This window comes from Antechinus flavipes, chromosome 6 (assembly GCF_016432865.1).
Source record: "Antechinus flavipes isolate AdamAnt ecotype Samford, QLD, Australia chromosome 6, AdamAnt_v2, whole genome shotgun sequence".
In the NCBI taxonomy this organism is placed as follows: domain Eukaryota; kingdom Metazoa; phylum Chordata; class Mammalia; order Dasyuromorphia; family Dasyuridae; genus Antechinus; species Antechinus flavipes.
In genome coordinates this window covers 227,824,284-227,850,325 of record NC_067403.1, presented here as the reverse complement: position 1 = coordinate 227,850,325, position 26,042 = coordinate 227,824,284, and the positions used below count along the sequence as shown (strand labels likewise).

The 26,042-nt window shown below is 37.3% G+C and overlaps 1 protein-coding gene across 5 annotated transcripts in view; it reads right to left on the bottom strand.

The window, feature by feature from the left end:
* KIAA1549L (KIAA1549 like) overlaps positions 1-26,042 on the bottom strand; it is a 284,289-nt gene that overhangs the window by 120,130 nt on the left and 138,117 nt on the right. For 3 of the 5 annotated variants that reach the window (XM_051967501.1, XM_051967504.1, XM_051967502.1), the window contains exons 2-4: positions 8,368-10,941; positions 7,359-7,958; positions 4,912-5,027 (exon numbers count right to left, since the gene is read on the bottom strand). In XM_051967501.1, the coding sequence (XP_051823461.1) occupies positions 4,912-5,027; positions 7,359-7,958; positions 8,368-10,941 (3,290 nt within the window). The remainder of the gene's footprint in view (positions 1-4,911; positions 5,028-7,358; positions 7,959-8,367; positions 10,942-26,042) is intronic. The other 2 variants (XM_051967503.1, XM_051967505.1) reach the window with 2 other exon arrangements.

Below are 26,042 nucleotides of genomic sequence, written 5' to 3'. Positions count from 1 at the left end.
TTTACTAAAATGGAAATCATTTCAGAATCAACCATTTGGGTAGTCAGATGACTGGTTTGAAAAATGATAAAAAGAAAAAAAACAACAAATTTTTAAAAATGATGATGAGTCAAAGACTCTGTATGCAATTACAATAGTTCTAACTCAATCAATCAAATTAGCTCTCAATGCTGGAAAATGGGAAATGAACCAAGACAAAGATATTTAATTTTATTATCACCAATATAAGGTAGTCACCACAATGAGGAGGCCGAAAGAACCCAGAAAACACTGAAGTCAGCAAGCACTAGATCTCCTTGTCAGGAAGAAAAGGACTAAGGATACCACTCCTATAAAGCAAATCTAGTTGTAAAACACCATGAAGGAAGATGTTGGAATATTACAAATAATAATACCTCAAAACAATGAGCCTATAGAAACCTTAGCATGAATTCCAATTAAGACAAATCATCTTGAGAGCATTTATATTTGAAACTGGAAAGACAACAAATAGATGGAATATAGAACAGATTTGCCAGTATTTACATAATCACATATTCTCAACATCAAGAGAAACACAATTTTTTTTTGCACAACTTAATGCAGGATAAGGAAGTTAGAAGGACATTTGAGAAGATGTGGATTCAAAAAGCTACCTTTGGTAGATAAGATGGATTATAATTGTTTGTTTCAGAAAGCAGCAGTAGGAGCAAAGGGTGAAGATTTCAGAGAAGTGAATTTTGGCTTGATATCAAGAGAAAGGCCTGTGGAAACTGAGTGTGGATCACAACATAGTATTTTCACTCTTTTTCTTGTTGTTTGCTTTATTTTCTTTTCTTTCTCATTTTTTTTCCTTTTTAATCTGACTTTTCTTGTGCAACAGGATAATTGTATAAATATATGTGCATATATTGGATTTAACATATTTTAACATGTTTAACATGTTAATGTTGAGAAGGGGAGGAAATTTGGAACACAAGGTTTTCTAAGGATCAATGTTGAAAAATTATCCCTGCATATATTTTGAAAATAAAAAACTTTAATAAAAAAGCAAACAAACAAACAAACAAAAAAAACCAGGCAGATATAGATATGTTTGCCAAACATGCTTACTATAGTAACAGAGGCTATCTAGCACAGAGTGGAAGGGAAGGGAAGACGATTTTTTTTGGTCATTTTTTTCTTTTTGTTTATAGAGAATAAGGATTTTTCAGATGCTTTTGATTGCAGATGACATCAAACTCCAAATACCACAGGGGCTCCTCAGTGAGATCACCTGTTATTTAAGAGCAACTGGCTTTGTTTTCTTTCACAACATGACTTTTATGGAAATGTTTTGCATAACTTCACATGTGCCTTCTTAATGGGAATGGGAGTGGAGAGGAAGAGAAAGAATCTAGAATTCAAAGTTTTAAAAAACAAAAGTAAAAACTTGTTTTACATGTAACTGAGGAAAATAAAAACTGCCCTAATATTTCACATGGAAAAAATAAATGCATTTAAAAATGCCTATGCTCAAACATATGACCATGCAGTTCTATGGGAGATTCTATTCAATTAGCCATCAATATATACATCTTAGAGAGGCACTAATGACAGACAAAAGGAGACCCAAAATGAATGGGGAGACGATGGGCAAGTTTATATCTGAATAATGACTGTTTTTCAATGATCTTGAGCTTCCCCTCAAAATAAAAAACTCATTTGTTTAGTGCCAACATTCTCTAAATAATGTTGTATGGCTGTAAATCATAGAATGCTTCAGTCTAAAGAATTAAAACTATCGTAACCTGAAGAAAATGCAAAGACAAAAGTAGCCCCAAGTATATTTTAGACATTTTGTTCACAAGAAGATTTTCAAGAGATATCATGCAGAATACATATGATCAGAAGAGAGGATGGGCCAGTCACATATGAAGAGTGGTAGCTACTATATGAACAGTGTCTGTACTATCATGATTTCAACAAAATATTTTTTTAAATACAAAGAGGTGTGATTAGAGAGCACAGAAGCACACAGGATGAAAAATTATGGATGAGTTGAAATCTGCAACATTGGAGGAAAGATTTGTGTCTATTGGATCAAGTATCTATTAAAATATACTTTATCTATAACATTGTTCTTAACCTGGGATCAAGAACTTTTTTTTAACATTGTAATAGATGTATTTAAATATCACTAATTTTCTTTCTAATTCTGTATTTTTTACTTTACTTATCTAAAAAAGATTTTTTAAAATAACTTTTTAGTATCAAAATATATACAAAATTAGTTTTCAATATTCACACTTGCAAAACCATGTGTTCCAAATTTTTCTCCCATGCTCTCCCCTAGATAGCAAGTAATCCAACATATGTTAAATATGTGCAGTTCCTTTACACATATCTCCATATTTACTGTGCTGCACAAGAAAAATCAGAATAAGAAGGAAAAAATGAGAAAAAAAAACAAAAAACAAGTAAACAACAACAAAAAGTGAAAATACGATGTTGTGATCCACATTTAGTCCCCATAGTCCTCTCTCTGGATGCAGATGGCTCTCTCCATCACAAATATATTGGAACTGGCCTGAATCACCTCATTGCTGAAAAAAAGCCATGTCCATCATAGTTGATCATCACATAACATATTGTTGTGTACAATGTTCTCTTGGTTCTATTCACTTCACTTAGCATTAGTTCATGTAAGTCTCTCCAGGTCTTTCCTAAATCATCCTGATGATTATTTCTTTTAGAACAATAATATTTCATAGCATTCCTATAGCATAACTTATTCAGCCATTGTCCAACTGATGGGCATCCACTCAGTTTCCAGTTCCTTGACACTACAAAAAGAGAGGACACTATAAACATTTTTGCACATGTGGATCCCTTTCTCTCCTTTATGATTTCTTTGGAATAAAGGCCCAGTGGAGACACTGCTGGATCAAAGAGCACAGTATAATAGCCCTTTGAGCAAAGTTCCAAATTGTACTCCAGAATTGTTGGATCAGTTCACAACTCCACCAACAATGTATTAGTGTCCCATTTTTCTCCTCTGACATTTATCATTATCTTTTCCTATCTTTTTTTTCTTTAAAAAAGATTCTTTAAGGATCCATATCCTTCAACAAACTGTCAAATAAAAAGGATACTTAAAAAAGCTCCTGGTATAAAACACCATCATTAGCAATGTCAGTGACATTTTCTATAGAAAGCTAGTTCTCATAGGTGGGAGTGGGACACCTCTTCTTTCTCTGACCTCAAAGTCCCTCAGTCTCACTTAGCTATTCTCTTTATTTTGGCTACATCTCCATCAAATAATCAATTCAGTTGCCACCAACTGGAAAAGTTCAAATTTGGATCATTAAATCCAAATTCTTGGTGGAAGAAATGTAAAAACCAGTAAGGGAATAAACACTGTTTAGAAGGAGGATAGTATGGAGAGCCTTCTCTTTTTCTGTCCCCCAAAAGTGCTGAGCTAAGCACCATTGAACAACAAAATATTCAACAAAGAAAATGAAAGGTACATGATACGAAAGGGACCCAGGCTAAGTTTGGCAGTGGTATTTGGAGTGTCCGATTGCCAATTAGAACCTACATCTCTAAAGTGTTTAGAATTATAGCATTAAAAACCTGGATGGGGCCCAAACAAGGCATCTATCACTTGTTCTTTGGGTGATCAAAGTCATTCAGCAGTTGCTAAATAGTACTTGGCATTCTGTAGCCAAGAAAAAAGTTCATTTCCATGTCTGTTGCTGGCAATCCAACTCAAGTCGGTCTTAATTCATGAGGCTAAATGACTTTAAAATTTCCAGATATAAATCACTAGCCATTTTTGTGGATAGTATAATTAGAAGGAAAAGTAGTGAGCAGTGCTTTATTGGAAACCCTATTGATGAAGCCAGACTTTTTTGCAAAATCCTGGGTAATTGGAATATTTCACACAATTGTCAAACAGCAAAATGTCAATCACCTAAAATTTGCCATTCTCTAAAATGAGCTTTGTTCCTATGGTCTGCCTTTGCTAAGTAACTAAATAAATAGTGATAGTGATCACTGTAATTAGCTGTGATACCTTGGACAAAATGCTTCCCTTTTTTAGGCTTCAGTGTTTTCATGTGTAAAATAGAAGCTTTGAGCTAATCAGGAGTCGATCCTCAACCTGGGATCCATGAATTTGGTTCTTTTAAATATTTGGATATTTGTATTTCAAGATATTTGATTTCCTTTATAATTTCTTGTATTTTTAATGCATTTTAAACATTATTCTAAGTTGGAGTTCATAAGTTTGTCCAGATTGCCAATAGGGCCCATGAGACAAAAAGATGAAGAAACCCTTTATTAGAAATTGTCTGAGGTCCTTCTATCTTTGATCCTCTATGATTCTATGCCCCCTTCCCCTTTCCCTTACCTTTTCCTTTCTGTAGTTAGATGATCTCTGAGAGGGACCCTTCCAACATTGCTATTCTAGGATAGGATGATTCTATGACTTGAATTTTCTGGGTCTCCGTTTCTCCAAATGGAAATTATCACTATTTCTAAGCATCTGCCTTTGTTAAATAGCAGGGTCTTAATTTATCCAATTAGCTTTGGATATATCCCTTAACTTCTCTGGACCTCAGTTTCCTTTTCTGTAAAATGAGGGGATTGGACTTAATGATCTCTTATGGGTTCCATTCTGTCTTCTTGGACTCTACATCTCTGGACCCTACTTTCCTCGTAGGGTAGAGAAAGGGCCAGGGAGGAGTGTGCCACAGGAAATACCGGGGCTTCTTTCTAATTCTAATATTCCATGTTCTATTCCTGGAGGAGAGAACTCTATCAGGCCCTTGAGGTCTTTCCTCTACTTAAGGGGTGAACATAGTCTTTATGAATAAAAGAAAATCAAACTTTAGTTAGAAAGAAGAGACATAGAGAGACTTTGGCTTCAAACAAGCTAGGGTAGCTTACATGTGCATAGATATCATTCTGGTGGAAAGCTTTCTGCAGGGCTTGGGTGAGCCCTTTGGTTACATCAGGCTTCAGGGAATCATTGATCTGCAGCCTCCTCTGGGTGAGAAAGAGAACTGTTCAAAAAAACATACACACACATTAGTGCAGAGTGGTCATATTCCATCCTTTCAAACAATCTGGTTTTAACTTGCTCCTCTCCTGTACAAGTTCTCCTTTAAAATGATGAGCACAGATCTATGTGTTCAGAGCCCTCATTGAAGACCACGCTAAGAGAACCAAGAACAAAAAGTCCTAGAACCCACTTAAAACAATGAATAGAAACCAAATTGTAGCTGTCTTTTCAGGGATGGAAATTGGAGTCAGGAGATTTGAAGGGGAACTAAGGAAGCTTCTGAAAAGTAAGTCATAATTATATTAACAAATGTATGTTTGTAAAATATGTCATAATTATATTATTAAACGGCTCATAATTATACCGGAGAACACTTAAGCTTGATTTGGAGGCAGAAAGTATTAGCAAGGCAGTAAAAGAGCTATCAAACAATGGTCTAAAGATCATACTTCTCAGATTCTCAGTAGGGGGTGGAAGGAAAAACCTTTTTTATGCTAAATCAGCAGGGGAAAACAAGGAAGCATCCATGGCTCACCAACACTCATGTATTCCCTATCATTAGCCTCTTGAACTACCAATCAGCATCAAGCCAGCCAGGATTGGTTTTTTTTTGTTGTTGTTGTTCAGTCATTTTTAGTCTTGTCCAATTCTTCATGATCCCTTTTGGAATATTCTTGGCAAAGACACCGGAGTAGTTTGCCATTTTCTTCTCCAGCTCATTTTACAGATGAGGAATTGAGTACAACAGCCAATTAAAATCAGCTCTGGTTGCTTAATATTGATTGACATTCAGTTAACTGGTGAAATTAACAGAAAGAGGGAGAAGATGTGTTTTTTTTCTTCTTCCATTTTAAAAAAGTGTTCTATAACTATTTCTGAGACCCGGTTATAAAAAATTTCCCCCTGAAGTCTTTATATCACCATTACCTTTAAGGGGCTCTATGAGTAGCCTAACTCACTTATACCCACAGATAATAAGATCTAGTAGACATGGAAGATAGGCAGTTAGGTGGTACAATGCATGGAGTCCCAGGCATGGAGTCAGAAAGCCTCATCTTCCTGAGTTTCTGGCCTCAGACGCTTCCCAGCTGTGTGAATGTGGCCAAATCACTTGCCCACTTTCCTCATCTAGAAAATGATCTAGAGAAGGAAATGGCAAAGCACACCAGTATCTCTGCCAAGAAAACCCCAAATGGGATCATGAAGAATCAGTCACAACTGAAAAACAACTGAACAGTAACAAATAAGACCCCAGAAGCTTGAGGAGATATTAGTCTTTACGCCAGGATGATGTTCACAATATCCCCTTTAAGATGGGGATGTATTTAAATATGTCATTTCATTTCATTCTTAGGTTGAGGGAGGTAAGAGAAGAGTAAAAAAACAGAGACAGGTGCATTCAGCATTGATATATTCTTTAAAATAATTTATCAACCCCCCTTTTTATAGCAGAGCTCAACAGCACTATTAATAGCATGCTGTGTGTTCTAGGCCATCTCTTTACTGCAATCAGAAACTGCATTGCATTAACTCTACTGCTACTGGAGGGATTCCAAAATTCCTTCAAAGCTTAACCAGGACCCTCCCTTTTCCCAAGTAAATTAATGCAGTTGTATGGTGTAATAAAGAAAGGGCCAGCTTTAGAGAAAACAACAACCCTGGATTCAAATCCCAACTGACATATACTAGCTATATGACTGGCAGTTAAGTCTCAGCAACTCTAAGAATATAAGTTTCTTTCATCAAAAATATTTTAGAGCTAATAAAAACAAAAAAGAAAATCAAATCCTGATAATGAACATTGATAATGAATATTTTATAACCCAGAAACTATATTCCATAATTTACTCGATTCTTATACACTCTTATAATCCAAAAGGGGAGAAAATTTCCCAATATACAAAAAAAAGTTGATACAAAATATTGATACAAACACTGATATTTAATATTTTATATTCCAGAAATTATGCTCCACAATTTAATCAACTCTTATATTCTCATGATCCAAAAGGGGAGAAAATATCCCACCACCACAAAAAACTGATATAAAACATTTTATGATCCAAAAATTACGTCCCATAATTCACTCAACTCTTACTCTTGTGATCCAAAAGGGGAGAAAATATCCCACCACACCAAATAATTGAATCAAAACATTGATACAAACACTGATACTGAATATTTTACTATCCAAAAACTATGTTCCATAATTTACTCAATTCTTACACTCTCTTATGGTCCAAAAAGGGAGAAAAAAATTCCATGACTACAAAATAAATCCCTCCCCCCCATCTTTAAGACCAGGATGTACTATTGTTTCCAAGACTCTTACCTGTCTTTACCATTAGTTTCCTGGACATCTGACATTCTAGATTCAAGGTGGTCTTGCCAGTTGTGACCACAGTAGTGGAAGCCAATGGGAGAGCAGCCGATGTGTTTTCCACAGGTATGGGAGGGAGTTTAGTAACCTTTCCCAATGTGGACATGGACGTCAGAGCTGCCATGATGGTCAGTGGGAAAGTGGTGGAGATTCTGGACATTTCTGAGTTGGTTGTCTTATGGAAGTCTGATTGCATGGCTTGAGATTTCCCTGGGAAATGTGTTGTTGACAACCTTGCTGCAGCTGTGATCATATTGGCCTGCGTGGTTCTGTGAGTCGTGGATACGAAGGGAGAAGCTGTAGGAGTCTCCATTGCCTTGGTTGTAACTGTCACCATCTGGGAGCCTGGTGTTCCAATGGGGGTGCCATTTTTAGCCAGCACTGGGGACAGGGTGCTTTTGGCCACCATTGCTGAGGGAATGGAGAGTTTGTTTCCAGTCCCCTTGGACACTAAGGCTGCAGACAATGCGGACAGAGTGTATTTTCCTATAACCCTTGTGGCTGCTGTTGACGCCACAGTTGGAACCACCTCAGGGGACATGGAAGCGTGTGCTGCAAGGAGAGAATAAGTACAATTTGTAGTTGGTCAGAATACAACACAAGGAAGGGAGCATTGGTGATGAATGGATGTCACTTATGAAACTATTTGTTTGTAAAGGGTTGGTGCTAGAGCCATGTTAGGACAGGGAGATTTTAGGTCTAATAGCTTCCAAATCATTAGGTTAGAAAAGTTGTTAAGAAAATTACATCAATGCTATTCTACTGCTCCTTCATAAATGTATTTAAGTTCTGGATGCTTTTGGACAAACAAATGGCCAGAAGAATCCGAACTGGGGCTTCTCAGGAGCTCCGTCCCATTACAAGGAATGTGTGTCTATTTGTATGTCTATGTGTTCCTTCAGAATGAAGCTACATAATGATGTTGAAGTTGAAGATGCTTTGGCCATGGAAGTGGTCATACCTGTGTGTTGGGAACCAGGAACCAAACTACCTGCATGAGCGGGTGCAACAGTCCAGTTCTCAGGGACTGGAGAAGTCAGCAGTGCTTTAGATGCCGTCCTGAATAAGGCATGGGTTAGTGTGGGAAGAACGGCAGCAGGGAACGTCCAAGGCTTGCGGCCACTCTGGAATGACCCAGGAGTACTTATCATAGGTGATGGATGGTGAGTACTGGCAGATGAGGTTCTTGTCTCCGTTTCTCCTAAAAGCATTTCCTGCAAGCTGATGGGGGGAGTTACATCTGACGAGGCTGGTGGAACAGATGTCAAAAGTGGAGGCGATTCTGAGGAAGGACGTGAAAGGAGGTGTTCGTGGGCTATGGTGAAAGCTTCATGGCTAGCCAGGTGTGGACCGAACGATGCTTCAAGGTCACGAGTGATGTTTTTCTGGCTTGCAGGCCAAAGGTCTGAAGAATTTCCAATCGTAGTAACTCTAGACTGATGTGTGGCTTGTTCTGTGCTTAAATTAAGGGATGGATATTCAAGTCTGAGCCCTTTAGCAAAGGTCCGATGCAAATCAGCATCTCTGACATCTGGAGGATGTGTCATTTTGGCAGCTAAATTTGAGCCACTAGGAACAGTGATTTTGGCAGAATGGGTCACTGAGGGTGCAAGACTTTTTTCATGTCCATTTAAATCATAACCTTTTTGGGGATGCAGGACAGGTATCAGTGATTCTAAGAAATGAGACCCTGTTCCTCCTGGAAGAATACTCTGGGAAACATCTGTGCTCATTGCCGTTTGTGTTCTTGCTGGTCTAGAAGAATGGAGAACATGCATGGTCTCCCGCTTAGGGGCTGAAGTCGTGACTCTAGAACTATCTGCAGGTGTTGTCCCGACCTTAGACTCGGCATCTGCTGTAGGAAAAGACTTCAAAGCAGAGGAGGATCGCTCCGTCGGCAGGATAGGATGAGCAGGCAAGTCTGAGAGTGTGAGAGCCACTCTGGGCTTTGTGATGATAGCAGCTGGAATGTGATTGGTGGTCGAATCATTTAAAGTGGACTGGCTGGTGGCCTCCTGAGTGGGACTGGAACCAGGAGATGTCATCCTCTTGGCTTTTTCATTTCCCATTAAAGCACCCATCAAGCTGCCTTCTTTCCCTAAGGGGAGACTGGCAATTGTAGAATACTGGACAGATGACTGGTCCGTCTCCACAAGAAGCAAGTCTGTAGGAGTCCCATCCTTATTCTTTTCTTTAGAAGTTGGACTTTTAGCCACCATAAGCAGGGGAGATGCCCTGCTCTGGGACTGCCATGGGAAATCAGGTGTGGAGATTGAAGCTGGTTCATTTTTAGTTGCTGGTGAAGAGGCAGGATGAGGAGAAGTTGCTTCACCTGGAGCTGCAAAAGACCGAGTGGCTGGAGAGGAGGGGACATGTTTTCCAAGACGGGACACTGCCCTCACGTCCTCGGGAGCTGGTGACAATTGCACAGGCTTGTTTACTGTAGCAGGTTGGCTGGGTTTCCTTTCCATAGAAGCGGCTCCTCCATCTGTACTTTGGACAAGTCTGGACCCCACTTCGGGCGCCTCTGATGAGCTCTCAAAAGCCGGCCAGATCACACTGCCATGGGCCCTTTTAGTCACTCTTGGTTTGAATGGTTGAGTGTGGACTGGGCCTGAAGAAGACATATCTGTGAACTTCAACAATGTAGGGGTTTGACTTGGAAGCCAAGGTAGACTTCCAGGAGCAACTGGTGGGGAAGACAGATGGGGTATGTCTGGCATGGAATTCACAAACACAGATGTAGATGGGCTTTCGGGGTGCAGTCTCTCACTTGGGGCCACTCTAGAGTACTGTGCTGTTGTAGATCCAGAAAAATCCAGACCGAGGATGTCTGTTAATTCTTGGGCCTTTCTGGATGGAGGGTGACTTGTTTTACTGGAAAGAGGGTCTAAGGGATTATCAATACTTTCTCTATGGGAAAAATCAGAGGGAGCTGCCTGGGGGGATGAAGGCACTTTGGCTGGTAGCTCAGTAGGTTTAGAAAATATGATGGTATGAGGTGAGCCAGGAACTGATGAAGAGAGAGATGGAGATGGAATTGCTGAGACAATGTCTGACCCTGGCATGTGCTGGTTTGGAATGGAAGGTGTTCCTAATGGCACTGGCTGAGATGACAGGACAGCACTCGACAATGTCACAGATGGTGTTGTGGACAATGGGACAGACATGTTGGGTTGAGGCAAACCTGACACATCAGCTGCTTCGTCCGAATCTCGAGGTCTTGGGCGGTTGAGAGCCTGGGCCAACTCCTTGGGAGGATCCAGAGATGCACTATGTCCACTCCCTTGATAAAGGGCAGAAGAGAAATCTATTTGAGCCCTAGTTCTAGGGGGAGGGTGAACCAGTGTAGATTTGATTATCTGAAGCAAGCTTGCATTTTCAGGGAAATGTCTCATTGGATCCTTGAGCCGGTCCATGTTCGAGGAAGACTTTAATTCCCAGGAAGGCCATGTTGGTGATGTTGATGTAGATCTCCGAGGATTTGTAAATGATTGTGGGGTTAGGGTGACATTCGTTCGCAGATGGTTGGTACCTGCAAAAATAAGGAATATTCATATGTTTTAGTTTTATCATCTGGTCCTAACTGGAGGAATGAATCATGAAAGCTAAGAGTGGGATAAGGCAGGTTTATAAGGATAAGGTTCTGTGGTGATAAAATGGGAATAAATATAATTAGAAAACTGAAGTATAAAACCACTTCACAAGAAAGAAAAATGAAATCCAATGACAGTGTTTTCTAGACCAAAGCTTTCTTAAACTGAGGGTTGTGACCCCATCTGGCTTGCATAACTAAATGTGGGGGTTACAAAATTATAAGTTATTATCAGTAAATATTTGATTTGTATACCTATTTCATATATCTATATGCCTGGGGTCACATCAAAATTTCTCGCACTGAAAGGAGTCAAAGTGGGAAAAGTTTAAGAAGCTCTGGTCAAGATCAATAGATGAACTTAGCAACAGAAAACATCTGAGGTTGTGTGAGGTGTAAGGAAATTGTTTTTCAAACTATCCAAGTTTGGAACTATTTCATCCACTTGGCTTCTATTGCTGGAAAGATTCCCTGAGGCTCTTCTATCAATCAAAGAAAATGACATAGGAGATTTCCTTTTCCATGTGACTGTACAAAAGAAAAATGTTCAGAGCCAGACAAAGAAAAGGATCACCAAGCAAATACCCAGAGGATCATTTATTATAAGACCTGAACTTTTTTTTTTTTGCTAACTCTGCCATGGGTAAACAAGAGAAGATGAGCAAGAGAGAATAAAGTTGTCCAAAAAAAAAGATTTTTAAAGAAGAGGAGTCAGGGGGAAAAAAGAGCATCAAATAGTTGGTCGCTTGATGTAAGTAAATAGGGCTGCCAAGTAAGATCTTAGAGCCACACACTAGGCCTGGGAAATGCCATTAGAAGCTATCTAGTCTAAGTCCTCAATTTGTAGATGAGAAAATTGAATCCCATTGGTGAAATGATAACAACTGACAGAGCCAAGATGAAACCTTGATCTTCTGGCCCCTTTCTGGGACATCTTCTCCCAAATTCCAAGGTAAGGATAGTAATGAAGAATTCTATGTCTATGGAGTTAAAGGCTGGATTTCAAAATCCAATTCTCTGCCATTCATTAAGTAGGTGACCCAAGAACTATTTCATTTTTCTGGGTATTTCCCTCATCTCTAAAATGAGGGGATTGGACTAGATGGTCAGTGAAGAAGCTCCCTCCCACCTCCAGATTCACGATCCAATGAGTCTACTCTAACATGTCTTCCAGTTCTAAATCTGTAATCCTATGAATTCTAATTCTGCCCAGAGAAGAATTTATCTTTCACACTCTTTTCAATCTTTTTTGTATGTACTGACTCTTTATTTCCTACAAATACACCCATGTCTCACAAAAAACCCCTCACTTGACCCAATCATTCCCTCTAATTGTCATCCTATATCTCTCCTTGCTTTTATTTCTAAACTCCTTACAAGGGTCACTTACAATTGATGCTTCCTCTTTCTTTTCCTTATGTTCTTAAATCTCTACAATCTGGTTTCTGAATTCATTTCACCAAATCTGCTCTTTCCAAAATTATGAAGATTTTTTTCATTGCCAAATCCAATGGCCTTTTTTCAGTCCATGTTTCTTTTAACTCCTCTGTAGCTTTTGACAATTTAATTATCTTCTCCAGAACGGTCCCTTTTCTCTAGGTTTTTGTGACACCATTCCATTCTTTTGTGACTACATATTTGATCACTTTTTAAATTTTTTTGCTGGATCCTTATCTAGATCACACCCTCTAACTTCAATACCCCTCAAGATTCTTTTCTCTTCTCCTATACTTCTTTATTTTGTGATCTCATCAACTTTCATGGATTTAATTATTGTCTTTAATGATTCTTAAATCTCCCTGTTCTGCCTCAGGCTCTCTGCTGAGAGCCTGCCTTGCATTTCCAATTGGTTCCTTCATTTTCTTGCTGAGAGCCTAGTTACTCTAGGAAGCCTTTCATGATTCTCCTTATTTGTAATGCCTTCTGGGATAATTGTAGAAAAACTGAAAAGACTTGCATGAATTAATGCAAAGTGAAGTAAGCAAAGAGTGCAATTTATACAATAACAACAATGTTGTAAAGATCATCAACTCTGAAAGAGTTAGTAATTCTGATCAACAGTGACTAACTAACCACAATTCCAAATACTCATGATGAAAAATGTTATCCACCTCTGGATGGAGAGCTCATCTACTCAGAGTATTGAATGAAGTATATTTTCTTTCCTTCCTTCTTCCTTCCTTCCTTCCTTCCTTCCTTCCTTCTTTCCTTCCTTCCTTCTTTCCTTCCTTCCTTCCTTCCTTCCTTCCTTCCTTCCTTCCTTCCTTCCTTCCTTCCTTTCTTCCTTCCTTCCTTCTTTCCTTCCATATTTTCTTCCTTCTCTCCATTCCTCCTTCAATCATTTCTTCCTTCTTTCTCTTTTTTCTTTTCTTTTGGACATGGCTAATCTAGGAAATTATGTTGCATGACTGTACATATACATATTACAAATATACATATCTGTAATGGATTCTGTTTTTCTTCATTGGATGTGGAAGAGAAGGAGAAGGGAGAGAATATGAAACCAAAACAAAATTGAATTTTAAAAACTTCTAGTGCCTTTCTCAGTTGATTACATCCAGTTTATGCTATAAATGCTTTATTTGTATATAACTCTTTCTCATGAAACTATGAGTTCCTGGGCAATAGAGATGAATTCTGCCTCTTCCTCTAATCCCTGTATACCCACTAAATATTAGAATCACAGAAGGGAATAATTTAAGCTCTGGTTCTAACTAATGTAGAAACTAACTTCCTCTTCCATCTTACATGGAAGGTGAAACTGCACTAATTTCTGGAATTAACAATTCCAATTTTATTTTGTAAGAATTGAAGGAGAAGTACAAAGGGAGCCAGGTCTTTATTTTATCCTATACTTGGCAACCCTAAAAAAATTCTTTTTTTGTTCTTTTAATGTTGTCTTGTTTAATCTAAATTATTTTACAGTCCCACTAATATAAGTTGCCTGTTGAAATGGAGCTTAAAGTCACTTCAAATAATAACCAGTAGAAGTAGTTGGATTGTAAGATTTTACAATGAAAAGCTAAATTTTTCCTAGACAAAATATGGTCATCCAGTGGATTTTACTATACTATCACTAAATGATACTTATTAAGGGCCTTCACAAATAAATCAGGGTATGATGTATGTAGTTCCCATCCTCTAAAAACCTATAACATAAAACAGGAGATATCAGATACACTAGGATTTCTATCTATATAAACAGTGTAATAACATGCATTTATACTCTGGCAACCAGGACAAATATGACAAGTATTTATTATATTATGGCTGAAGTATACAGATATACTATATGTACATAATATAATATATATGATAGCCAAAATAAACAAATATTCTAGATGTTAAATATCAACTCCTATATGTTTTTGAGGACTGGATGGCAATTAGGATGGGGGAGTTCAAATCAACAAGCATTTATTAAGTACCTACTATGTGCTGAGCTCTGTGTTAAGTGCTAGACATACAAAAAAAGGTAGAAAAGTGGTCCCTAACCTCAAGGAGCTTACATTCTAATAGGGGAGATGATACATAAGTAAATAGGTATATACAAGATACATCCACAGCAGATGGAAGAGAAAGGGTGTTTCATTGAAGCAAGGGATTTCAAGAGATCGTAAAGGAGAATCTTGAGCAGAATTAGAGAGAAAATGGGTGATTTAGGATTGGTATGTTATCATTAAGAAGAGGAGAAATAGGAAGCAGAAAAATTAGTTGAAGATGAAATCACCTACACATACATACATAATAAATTTTTGCTCTGTGTTCTTGACAGTATTTAACATATTTCCTGGAACATAGTAGGTACTTAATAAATGTTTAGTAACTGACTGACTAACAGGCTTAGAACACTGGACAGTATCTAATAGTATAAGATTTAAAAGTAATAAATATAAATCTTGTATTTGAGTTCAAAACTATCAATTCTACTAATTGGAGAAGACATTTGTTGGAAGAAAAAAGATCTGGAGGTTTGTATTTAAATGCACAATGAGTTAAGCATGTGAGAGGGCAGATAAGACACATAGCTTCCAGGACTGAGGACATGATGAAACCATCTGTTCTAATTGAACCACTTTGGAGGAGTATTGTGTTTAGTATTTGGGACCACAGGACAGCTGAGCAGCACAATGATTAGAGCATGAGAGCTGGAATCAAGAAGACTTATCTTCCTGAGTTCAAATCTGGCCTCCGACAAATCTTAGTTGTGTGATCCTAAGCAAGTTTTTCACCCTGTTTACTTTAGTTTCCTTTGAAAAAATGAACTGGAGAAGGAAATGGCCAAGACATCTAGTATCTTTGCCAAGAAAACCTTAAATGGCATCTTAGTCAGACATGGCCGAACAAAGAGAACAACTTGGTACCATATTTTAGGAAGAGTATTAAAAAGTTGGGGACTGTTAAGGCTTCAAGTTCATGCCATATGAGACCCAGTCAAAGGAACTGGGGGCCTTCCTTAACCTGGAGATATGAAGATGTGGTGAGTGGGAGGAAATCTGGCATCCATCTTCAAGTTTTTGAAGAATTACCACACAGATTTATTCTGTTTATCCCCAAGCAGAACTAAAAGCAATAGTCAGAATTTTAAAAAGGACCAATTTAGACATGGTTTAAGGGGAAAAGTTCCTAACAATTAGTGCTATTCAAAGATTGAAAGGACCATCTTGAATCCCCACTACCATAGGACGCCTTCATGCTCCAATGGAAGCAAAGGCTGGTACATAGAAAACAAGGTTCTTTTGGGCACAAAAAGAAATTCTCGACAACAAGAAACTCTGTGATTCTCTTATTTTTGCATTTTCTCTCTTTTTTTCTAAGTCATTTATCGGGTCACTAAATAGCCAGATAATTTTGACCTTAGATGGTACAGTGCATAGAGCATTGAACTTGGACTCAGGAAGATGTAAGTTCAAATAGTATGTGATCCTGGGGGAAGTCATTTGATCTCTCTCAGCCTCAGTTTTCTCATCTGCAAAATAGGGATGATAATACCTCATAAAATTGTTGTCAGGAACAAAGGAGATAACATCTATAAAGCACTTTGCAAAGTTTGCTATTATCACATAACTTTGAAAATCATTACATGAATTGGAAGTGGCCCTGAGGAAGATAAAAAAGATAAAAGCAAATAAAGATAGAAGAAAACAAGTTTATATAGCAAAGCACAGAGGATGACTAAAAGAATATTTGACTTAAGGAGAGAATGAAACATCTTGCAATTCAGGAGCTTGTTAAAAAAAAAAAAAAAAAACCAGGATTTAAAAAATCTAGCATCAGGATTACAATAACAGGTAGTGTAAAAAATGTGTGGTTTTAGAAAATTCATCATAGTAGATAAAGTCTACAACCCTGTGGCTCTCTTGCTCACTACTTGAGATTTGAACAAGTCTCTTAACTTTTTTGACCCTCAGTTTTCTCATTGATGAAATGAGAGGGTCATTGGAGAGAGAATTTGTATGAGGCTATAATCCTCTGGGTCTAAAACACTGCTGAAAATCAAAGTTCCAATGGATCAAAGTGAGCATTCTCTCCATAAACAGATTGGGGTCCATCCTGTACAGATTTAGTCCATGTCTTTTCAAACTTTGCCACAGAGGGGCATTCAATGTGCTGGGGCCCTTTTTCATTTTCTCCCCTGTCAAGAATACCAATGGAGCATATGGCTTAGCTAATGTTTTTTTTTTTTTTCCCATAAAAAGAGGAAAATCCCGAGGTCAAGCAGATATATTTCTAAATATATCTTATCATGTAAAACCCAGATTTTTAAATTGTGGTTTATCACCTATGAGGTCTCATAACTGAATGTGAGGGGTCATAAAATTATGATTATCAGGAAATGTTCGATTTATATATTACCCAAAGTCATCCAAAAATTTCTTTGGCTTAAAGGAGTCAAGAGTGGAAAAAGTTTAAGAAGCCCTGGTGTAAAAACCCAACAGTCCCTCAATGACATATTGATTTGGAATTCGTAAGAACTTGAAATCTGAAACATTCATGTATTGTTCCATGAAAGCGAGATTTGACCTTAACTTAGAAAAGTTTTATGGCAGATCAGAAACAAGGCTAAGGTTCATCATTAAACATCAAAAGAACTGAATGTAAAAACTGGCAAGATTTTGCCCCATGTAAAGTGCTTTGTAAACCTTAAGCATTTTAAAATATTGTCTATTATTTATTATTGATGAATTTTGGGAAATGATGGAAAGGAAGGGTTTCCTCCTTCTAAAGACCAATTCTCCCCAGTGGCCCTATAAGCTTTGTGTTCCAGAAAGAAGTTAGACAGAGGAAAGCAGATTATTAGATTTTTGTTTCCAAAAGATATGTCCTAACCTCCTGAATATCAAAATATCAAAAGATATTAAAACCTGGAGATTTAAGTGAAATGTAAACCCCTTAAATACTATATAGCCATCAAAAAAGCTAATAATAACTAGCAATTATCCATCACTTAAAGGCTTGTGAAGTACATTACATATGCATTTTACCTGATCCTTACAAGAAGCCTATGATGAAAGTGCTATATAGATAATAAAATGTACTTTTTACAAATAAGAAAATTAAGGGTGAAAGTACTTGAGTGACTTGTTCAGGGTCACATGGTTCATAAGCATCTGAAGCAGGACTTCCTAACTTCAAGCTCAGTGTGCTATCCTCATTATGTCAAGAACGAGGCTGGTGATGGTTTTGCAGCATTCTGTCCTGGTCAGACCACAATTGTAGCATTAAAGGCTATATTTTGGGAATGCTATTCATATCTATAAAATGGAGATAATAATAGCACTGTCCTTACGGGGCTCTTCTGATGACTATATGAGATCATAAATATGTAAAGAACTTTGTAAAGCTTTGAGAGGAAGCCTATCAATTGGGGAATGACTGAACAAGTTGTGATGGATGAATGTAATGGAATACTATTGTGATATAAGAAATGATGAGCAGGTAGGTCTCAGAAAAACCTGAAAAAACTTACATGACCTGATGCTGAGTGAAGTGAGTAGAATCAGGAGAATAACAGCAATATTGTGTGATCCTCAACTCTGATCAACTGAACTCTCCTCATAAATACAATAATCTAAGACAATTTCAAAGAACTCATGATGGAAATGCTATCCACATCCAGAGAAAGAACCTTGGAGTCTGAATGGAGATCAAAGCATAGTGTTTTCATGTTTATATGTTTCTTCTTTCTTGTGATTTTCCCCTTTGGTTCTGATTCTTCTTTCACAGACTAATGTGGAAAAATGTTTAATATGATTGTGTATGAATAACTTATATTCGAGTGCTTGCTTATCTTGGGGAGGGAGGGACAAAAATGCAACTTGAAATCTTATAAAAGTGAATGAACTATTTTTACATGTAATTAGAAAATATTAAAATACCATTAAATGGGGAAAATAATTTTTTTAAAAAAGAACTTTGCAAATTTTAAAGTGCTATTTAAATTATTAATATTGTTATTATTTAGAAAGTAGCCCAGCAGAGGGCAATAAACACCATACTGTATAAGGACTGAGTGAGAGAAGTGGGAGTGTTTAGCCTGCATTTGAGAAAATGATTTTGGTTGCTATGCAAAAATTAGAGAATATAGAGACTGGAGGCAGGGATCATGAGATTTTTACAACAGTCCAGATGAGAGGCAATGAGAATCCTTGAGCTACTCTGGTTTTGGAGATGTTAACACTCTGAATTAACATTCTCCTTGTGACTTCAATCTGCATTCAGAATTCATCAGTTCTCTCTCAAGAAGTGGAGAGAGCACTTTTCATCATGATTTCTTTGGAACTGTCTTGTTTAATTGTATTGATCAGAGTAGTTGAGTCTCCTAGAGTTGATTATCATCACAACATTGTTGTTACTATATATAAAATGTTCTCCAGGTTCCGGTTACTTCACTTAGCATCAATTCATATAAATCTTCTCAGATTTTTCTGAAACAATTCTGTTCATTATTTCTTATAGCATAACAATATTCCATCACAATCTTACTACAACTTGTTCAGCCGTTCCCAAATGGATGGATATCCCCTCAATTTCCAATTCCTAGACAGAGTAATTCTAAAACTTATTAGACATTTTTTCCTGCTTTGTCTCTCTCCCTGCCAGCCAGGAAGCTTTTTCCTTGGCCTGGCTTAAGGAAAGAACAAATTGTATTGATTTCTAACACTCGGGAGGTGAGACAAACAGTACAACCCACTCATCACCAAGAATGAGAGAAAAGGGAATAAAACCCATCTGTCACCTCTCTGTCAGCAGAGGAAATGAGGGTACTTAGATGTATTCAAAAGTATGACTAGCAAGCTCATATTAATAAAAAGGGCAATAACACCAGGAGGACAAACAAGGAATCTCAAAGGACAATCAAAGTAAATCTGTCATCAATAAAACATAGCCTTAAAAAAGAAGGTAGATTGATTATACAATGAGAACAAGGGGATGAGCTATAGCCAGCCCTTGTGCTGTATTTGTGATGTCAAGAGATCTTTGAGCTATCAAGAGGAGTCCAGAAGAGTTTCCAGCACATTGGATGGAACTTCTGTGGTAGCTTATTGAAGGATATAGATGAGAGCTGCATAGGATGAGCAGACAAACACAGGTAGCAATCTTCAAGCTCCTTAAACTATGGGTTGCAATCTCATGTGGAGTCATGTACCTAAATATGCTACACAAATCATAGAATCATGATTTATTATCAGCTAATGATTAATTTATATACCTATTATATATAATATACTATATATCATATATCTATATACCCAGGGTCACATAAAAAATTCTCTATCAAAAAGGGTCATACGTGGAAAAATTTAAGAAGCCTCAATTTATATGACTAGAAGAAATATCTATATTGAAGATCACTGACCCACTGGAGTATTAGAGAACAGGAGAGTTCAAATTTATATAGTGTGTTGAAGTTTTCAAAACATGCTCTTCTCAGCAACCTTGATCTAAATATTATTATCATCATTTTACAATTGAAGAAACAGAGACTCCTATTTTCTATAGAAAGGCTTTTCTAACACCTCCTAATTCTAGTGCCTCCTCTCTTAGTTATTTCCTATTTATCCTGTGTATAGCTTGCTATATTTGTTTGCATGTTTTCTCCCCTCATTAAATTGTAAGCAGAAACTGCAGGGAACTGTTTTTTGTCTTTCTTTATAACAATAGCTTTTAGTACAATGCCTGACACATAGTAGATGCTTATAAATACTTATTGATATATTATAAATACTAGCTGGCAGTAACAAGTATTTAATAAGTGCTTGTTCACTTCTTCTTGCCTCTTCCCTCCCAGATATTTTCCTCATTAGATATTTATTTAATATCTTTATATTTATATATTTATTTATATATATTTAATATCTTCAGTTTCTTTAATTCATTCTTGTATTTCAAGAAATTGAAGCCCTTTGCTCTCCTGGTCACTCTCTTCCCAATGTTCTACAATCTATTAGTATTCTTCTTAAAAAGTAGAACCCTGAGCTGAACATAATAGTCTAGCTGTGGTCTGGTGAAGGCAGAGGATTATGGGATTGTCACTCCCTTATGCACTTCTGGAACTCAAGTGATGGTTGGTAATATGTCTCCTTACCCCCATACTTTGTCTTAGTACTATGTCCATTATCATTTGAAGTGATGATGATAATGGTGACATAGTGGTGATGATAGTGTTGATGATGATGATAGATTATCCATGTACTGCAATTCTATAAAATGGTCCAATTTTTAGAAGTTTCACCACATTCTCTATGGGTAGTACCTGATTTCAGGCAGGGAAGCTAGAGTGATTCTAAGGTATAAAAAATCAATGAAAACTAATTTGAAAATGTGTTCTCTTTTTCTCAGAGATCTCTGTTAATAAAAGTAACATCTTAATAAATATTTCAATCCAATCCAATAAACATCTATTAAGCACTTTCTCTTTTTTAGATTTTAAATTTATTTTATTTGAAAAAAACAAAGAAAGGAAAACAGAAAAGAAATATAAAACAAAATAAAGCAAAATGAAAGAGAATATTGTCATGTGCTCAGCAGAACATCAAGGAGGATTCAAAAATGTAACAACTAATTACTATTAAGCACTTTCTATGGGGAGAATGCTTTCTTAAGCTCTGGGAAATTGAAGACAATATAAATAATAGTCCCTTTTCAGTTGGTGCAATCAAAAGTTACCTAGACTCTACTGTTAGTTTTTGGGAGAAATCTCATTGTCATATCATTTGAGTCCACATCCCCCATAGTGTTGCTTATCCTTTGTTCTCAAAAAGGACCAAGATATCAGGGAAGCGATGCTATGACATGCTAGTGACTTGGATATAAGTGAGGGAAGGTTGTGCAAGGTCATCTGCCTCACTTTCCCCTCAACAGTCCTCTGGATCCAGTTACAAGATGACATAGATCACGACAACTGGGGATGGTCCTTCATAGTCACCATACTCAATAAACCCTAGCGCCCTAGAATTAAATACTTTTCTGTAAAGCATTTAAAGTTCTTCTTCCCTACCTTACCAGTCTTCCTACACATTACTTCCCTCTATTCCCTCTTAGGTCTGACTTGTTATTCTGGACATACAACCCTCTATTTTCCTTCCCCATGTCTTTATACTATTTGCTCTTCATGCTTTCATGGTTTTTTTTTTCTTCTGTAACTCTGGGAATTTATGCTTTTCTTACCCAGCTCAAGCCCCATCCTCTAAGTAATGTCATTTCTGATCCTCCTACTTGTCTTGCCTGGTATTCATTTATATGACTTTCCACCATCAGAATGTCAGTTTCTTGAGAGCAAGGATTTTTCATTTTTGTCTCTATTTCCAGGGCTGACCATGGTGCCTGACATATATTAGGCACTTAATAAATGCTTCTTGACCGATCAACTAATTTTTAGTTTTCCTTTTCCTTGCTATTAGCTCTAGCAGAAAGTAACCAGGTCAGAAGATTTTCCCACAAAATGTGTTTATTTCCACCAAAGAAGAGAAGAGAAGATATCGGAGAGAAGGCCAAAAGATTACAAGATAGGTAGGCGATGTTTATATTATGTTGTAAAGGTTTTAGTTTAAACACTCTCCAAAGCAACAGGCCCATAATTAAGTACTCACTTAACAAGCCCAGTAAAATTACGATTTCTTCCATATTTAGATCAACCACCCCAAACCCCATCCTTTCAAGAGACAGACTAGTCTAGCTAATTACAGAGGTAAAGTGATGGCCCATGAATAATTGTAGACATTTGCTAAAACCAAAAAAAAAGTGATGATAAGCAAAATTAACTCAAGATGGAATAAGAAAACTGGCTTTCTGAGGCTGGCATAGCACAAATGTGGGCTTCTGTCCTTGTTTCCATTCAACATTAATTAACCATCTCATTGTCCTGATCTACATCTTGCCATTGAGCCCAAATGGATCTGGAGGGAAAAGTAAGGCTAGTGACCTTGCAAGACTCTCCCTCATTGAACTCTAATTCACTTACATGTTACAGAATCACCTCCCTGATGTCTTTGGTTCTCTTTCAGAAAGAAGGATAAACAACAACAATCAGGTCCTTACTATGTTCAGAGCTGTGAGCCAGGCATTAGAGACATAAAGACAAAAAAAAAAAACCCAAAAAACAAAAAAACCCTTCCTAGCTGTGTGACCCTGGGCAAGTCACTTAACCCCAATTGCCTCAGGGAAAAAAAAAAAAAAAACAATTCCTGACCTCAAGGAGCTTACATTGTACTGGAAAATTAATTCTACTGGAACTCTCATCTACATATTTCACTCTAGGCCCAGCCTTCTGTCCATTATGTAAGCTGCTCTCATAAGTCACCTTGAACAAGACTCTTCTATCAGGCCCTGGGTTTTCTAATATAAAAAACAAATTAGACTGTTAGACTCTTTGCAAAACACAATATTAAATTGCTTTTGTACAACTGGCTTTCTACCCTGATGTGTCCAATTTCCCCCATAGTAATACATGGAATACATTTGAACAGCAGAAGCAAATAGCTTTGATTTCATTGCAATTCATTGCTGCCCTTGCCCTCTCTTGAATGGCTTGCTTGGATTCATTTGACATTTTCTCCTGAAGCTCTCTGAGGACTGGTTCTCCTATCTTTCTGTGGCAATAGATTCCCTTTCACATCCTACAATGTTTACCATTTCCTCCCTCTACTATTTCATCAAGTGTGTTACTATCCAACCCCATCACCCTTTTTCTTCTTCTGGCTGCTTCAGTCCTTGTGGGAGGTTAACTGAGTTTCCTGGCCGTACATGTGGCATTTGGTTCTCATCCATTCCACCTCACACATGGTAGGTGATATATGTTTGTTTATTCCTTCCCTCACCTCTGTAAACCTACCAGATCCCATTTCCCCTCATATCTGCCCGTGTACATAATATTAGAGCTGGAAGAAACTTTTCTTAATGATGGTGGATCTGATTCTGGGTAGATCCAGCTCAGAGGGTGCTACCCAAACAAAGTCGCTTCACAATAAATCGATTAATTATGATGAAGCATTAGACAATGTCATAAAGCCTCATTTAGCAGGATGCTCATTTATGGTATCATTCTTATGGTTCTAGCAAACCCCAGTGTGAGCCATTCATTCCATAAATGTGGAAACTAACTTTTCTCTCCCATTGGTTCCTTGAACTCTTCAGACTACAGACTTTTTCCTATCTGGACTTCCATAGTGAAATCACCTTCCACACTGATTGAATCATCTAGAGAGGTGTTTTCACTGGCTTCTTTTATTTACTCACTAAAATAGAATGTTGAATTTGGGAATCAAGAAGATCTAGATTGAAGTTCTGCTTCACATATTTATTAGCTATGTGATCATGAGTGAAAGCACTGGAGTGCTTTGAGCCTCAGTTTCCCAATCTATAAAAAGAGGGTGATGATGATGATGATTATAGCAACTACCTCATTATAAGGATCAAATAAGAATACATATATACATGCTTTGAACATCTTAAAGTCCCTATAAATGTGAGCTGTTATCATCATTGATTCTTAACATACCCAAATAAGTCACCAGTCATGTCAGTGATGCAGATACTTCTTTCAACAATGAGGATCATAATCTGGCCATGGAGCTTCCCCCCTTCTCCTCCCCTCCTCTACTGAAGATCTGAATCAATATTGTTTTGACTCCAAGCCCAGCTCTCCATCCCCTAAAATGAGAAATGGTCTGTTAAGGAACAAAGCCTCGCTCCAACTCTGAACATGGATGAAAGAATTGGGTAACACAATGGGTAGTGTGCTGAATCTGAAGTCAAGAAGACCTGAGTTCAACCCAGACCCCCAAAACGTAGTACCTATGTGCCCCTGGAAAAGTCCTTCACTGTTGCCTCAGTTTCCTCATTTGTAAAATGAAGATAATATAGCAGTTACCTCTCATGAGAATCAAATAAAAAATTTATAAAATGCTTTGCAAATCTTAAAGCATTATATAAGTGCCTGTTATTGTTATTGTTATAATTTTTTTAGAAAGAGTAACAAGGACAAAAGGGGCAGTAGAAGTCAAGATCAGAAGTCGAGATTAAATGAATATATGGGAATATATGGGAATAAAAACCAGAAACACCTAGGATAGATACTATCAAGGACAATCTCAGGTACAGAAAACCAGTCCAGAAAACTAGAAAAAAGATGAGGACCGAGAGTTATGAAATGATCATTTGCTTTGTTCAGCATGTGTCCCACCATAGAGTTCCTTTATCATTAGCCTCTGAGCCCTATCCATTTTTTTCTTTTACAAAGGCACACAGTTAGATGCCAGGACCTCAATAGCAAGAAGCCCTTGATATAAAATCCAGTCTTAACTCAGCACTATGGTCCTACTTTGCCAAATAGCTTCAACAGGTTACATAAAGCCATATTAGGTACAACATTATTACTAGGGGCTGCTAGAACCATAAAAATAATACCATAAATGTTGTTGTTTATCCTTCATTCTCAAAAAGAACCATGGCATCAGGGCGATGATACCATGACATGCAAGTGAGTTGGATTTAAGTAAGTTTCATTTAAGGTGTGGGGGGGAGTGATGCAAGGTCACCTGCCTCACTTTTCCCTCCAGTGGCAAGATATAGATCAAGACTGTTGGAGATGGTCCTGGATGAAATGGGAGACCATCCTAAGACTGTGATCAGTCATGTATTTACATTAAATCTGAGCCAATCAGGACTCAAACAATGACCATAAATAAGCATGCAGATAAATGAGATTTTCTGACATTGTCTAATGCTTTGTTATAATGCATTGATGACTTTATTGTGAAGCAACTTTGTTTGGGTAGCATCCTCTGATCTGGATCTACACAGACTCAGATCCACCATCCTTATTAAGGCAGGGAAACTTGAGGTTAAAACACAGACTACAACCTCAAGATAAATAACATACAATTTTGTCTTCCATCCTGAAACGTGAACGTTACAATTAGCACAGCAAATAATTGTTAGGACCATTTACCGGTGAAATGGTAACGGAAGATTTGTTAACTTCTTGAATATTCCAAAAGTGATTAAGTATTCCTAATTGCACAAACAAATCGCATAAAACTTTGGTTGGGCTGTTCATTTCTGTGAGTGGCATCTGAGATCTTGCCATTTTACAAAATGCAATAAAAATATTGCCGTATGATTCATTTTCAACATTTAGAAATAAAGTGTGGTTAAAATCAAAACTAGTTCAAACTTTACCAGACTGAATTTTTAAATGACAAAACTTTAAACCAAAATTTCTAGTTTAGTCACTTGAGTTTATAGGGTAAGTTCTTCCCATCCTAAGACTATGGCCAGTCATGTGTTTATGGGTATTATGGGAATTTTCTGAAGCTAGACTAAGGTAATAACACTAATATAGTTAACATTCAAGATTTGCAAAGTGTTTTCCATATATATCTCAGTTGATCCTCACAACACTGAACAATAAGTTCTATTGCCTCTACAGATGAGGAAACTGAGGCTGGGAGAGGTATTTTAGGGAGCGACCTAGAATTTAAGGTCTTTTTTCTGATTTCAGGACCAGCTCTCTTTGGACTAGGCTTCTTATTAAAGGA